We start from the raw sequence: 1,742 nt of genomic DNA, 5'->3' as shown, positions 1-1,742 counted from the left end.
AAAAAATTGAGGAGATTATCTGGCATGCACCAGCTAATCCCTAAGTCTTGGGTCAGGAAGTCCTAGACCTCCCTAGAGAAGGAACAATGAATGAACAAGTGGTTGCCTATTTCTAGCTGGTTCTTACATAAACTACATCTACTTGGCAGAATCTATCCTCTTTTTATAAGGTTATCCTGAGTGAGAATTTTGTTCTGTAAGGCCAGCCAATAAAATATATTGATTTTAGGAGTGAGGCCTAGGATCCAAGCTTTCAACCAAGGAGGCTTCTCTTTTAATCTCCAAAGAGCCATATACCCAAAAGTGACAGAGTAGTTTCCATTGGAGTTGTCCCCCAAGATCATTTCATCCCCCTTGTTGCTGAGATCCATTGAATTTAACATTAACATGATTGGATTTAGACCATCAGAGATTATAGACAAATCTATCCAACCCTAGTTGTTCCTATAGTTGTAGACTTTTAGCCCAAAAAGTTGAATATAGTGGTTTGCCCAAACATCATAGACATGATTGTTCATTAGGGGCCCCTAGATAAGCCAACTATCAGACCAGAACTGATATCCTCCCCATTTCCCAATTTCCAAGATACTTTTACCTTTGCTAGGTCCTTGGCTTTCAGAAAACCATTCCAAATAGCTAATCCTCTAAGAATATCCTTGCTAAAAAGGGTGAATTGAATAGAAGGCCTCTTAACGTACTTGTTGACCAAGATGTCTCTCCATTCCCCACTGCTGTTGAAGATACACCATAATTGCTTTGCCAAAAGAGCCTTATTAAGATGAGTGCGCTTTCTTATGCCAAGACCTTCATAATTCTTAGGGAGACAAACTTTGTCCCAGGCAACTAGTGGGTATCTTTTTTTCCCTTCAACTCATGTCCATAAGAAATCCCTCTAAATTTTATCCATCCTCTCCATGAATTTAACTGGAATCACAGAGGCTTAAAGCATAAAGTGGCAAATTCTGAAGCGTGGATTTAACCAGCTGACATTTGCCAACTTGACTAAGAATAGCTCCTTTCCAGCCAACAAGCTTTTTGTTGAACGTATCCATAATACTATTCCAAAAAGAGTCAAGAGGAATCAGACCCAAAGAAAGCCCAAGGCAGGTAGAGGGAAACTTTCCCACATTACAACCCAAAATCCTAGAAATTTTCCTCTCTCTATCCTTTGGGGTATTAATAAAATATAAAGAGCTCTTATCCCAGTCAATTAGTTGGCCTGATCCTCTGGAGTAGATATCCAGGACATCCTTCATGGCTTTTGCCTCCTTCACAGAAGCCTCCCCTCCCATGATAGTATCATCAACGAAATGCTAATGTGAGAAAGGATCACTTTTAGAGGAAGGTTTTATCCCTTTGATTCTTCCTTCTTTCTTCTTTCTGTCAATAAGCCATCCCATACTTTCAATAAGGATAATGAAGAGTATTGGTGAGAGAGGATCCCCCTATCGTAGTCCTCTTGAGGGTTTGAAAAAATCTGAAGGAGCTCCATTAACCAACATAGCAAGAGAGGAAGTAGAGACAAGCTGAGATATTAGTTTACAAAATTTTAAATCAAAGCCAAAAGCCTTGAGCACCAAATCAAGAAAAGTCTAGTCAACTCAGTCATAGGCTTTAGATAGGTCCAATTTAAGAAGCATCCCTTCTCACTTGCTAGCTTCCATAGAGTGGATCACTTCGTGGACCAACATAACTGAGTCTAAAATCTGTCTGTCCAGGACAAAACCCATTTGTTGTTGTGA

General features: G+C 39.7%; 1 protein-coding gene across 1 annotated transcript; it reads right to left on the bottom strand.

Annotated features, from left to right (window-relative positions):
* Positions 1 to 920: 920 nt before the first annotated feature.
* LOC149544766 (uncharacterized) lies at positions 921 to 1,292 on the bottom strand. The gene has a single exon (XM_089796008.1). The coding sequence runs from the start codon at positions 1,290 to 1,292 to the stop codon at positions 921 to 923; it is 372 nt and encodes a 123-aa protein (XP_089652134.1).
* Positions 1,293 to 1,742: the final 450 nt, after the last annotated feature.

This window comes from Cupressus sempervirens, chromosome 8 (assembly GCF_028749045.1).
Source record: "Cupressus sempervirens isolate cs-2001-9-10 chromosome 8, ASM2874904v1, whole genome shotgun sequence".
In the NCBI taxonomy this organism is placed as follows: Eukaryota; Viridiplantae; Streptophyta; class Pinopsida; order Cupressales; family Cupressaceae; genus Cupressus; species Cupressus sempervirens.
The sequence above is the reverse complement of the archived record's forward strand: the minus strand, read 5'-3'. Positions and strand labels throughout refer to the sequence as shown.

What these genes read in the sequence shown, in the direction of transcription:
- LOC149544766 (XM_089796008.1), bottom strand. Translation starts at nt 1,292, where the DNA reads ATGGGAGGGGAGGCTTCTGTGAAGGAGGCAAAAGCCATGAAGGATGTC.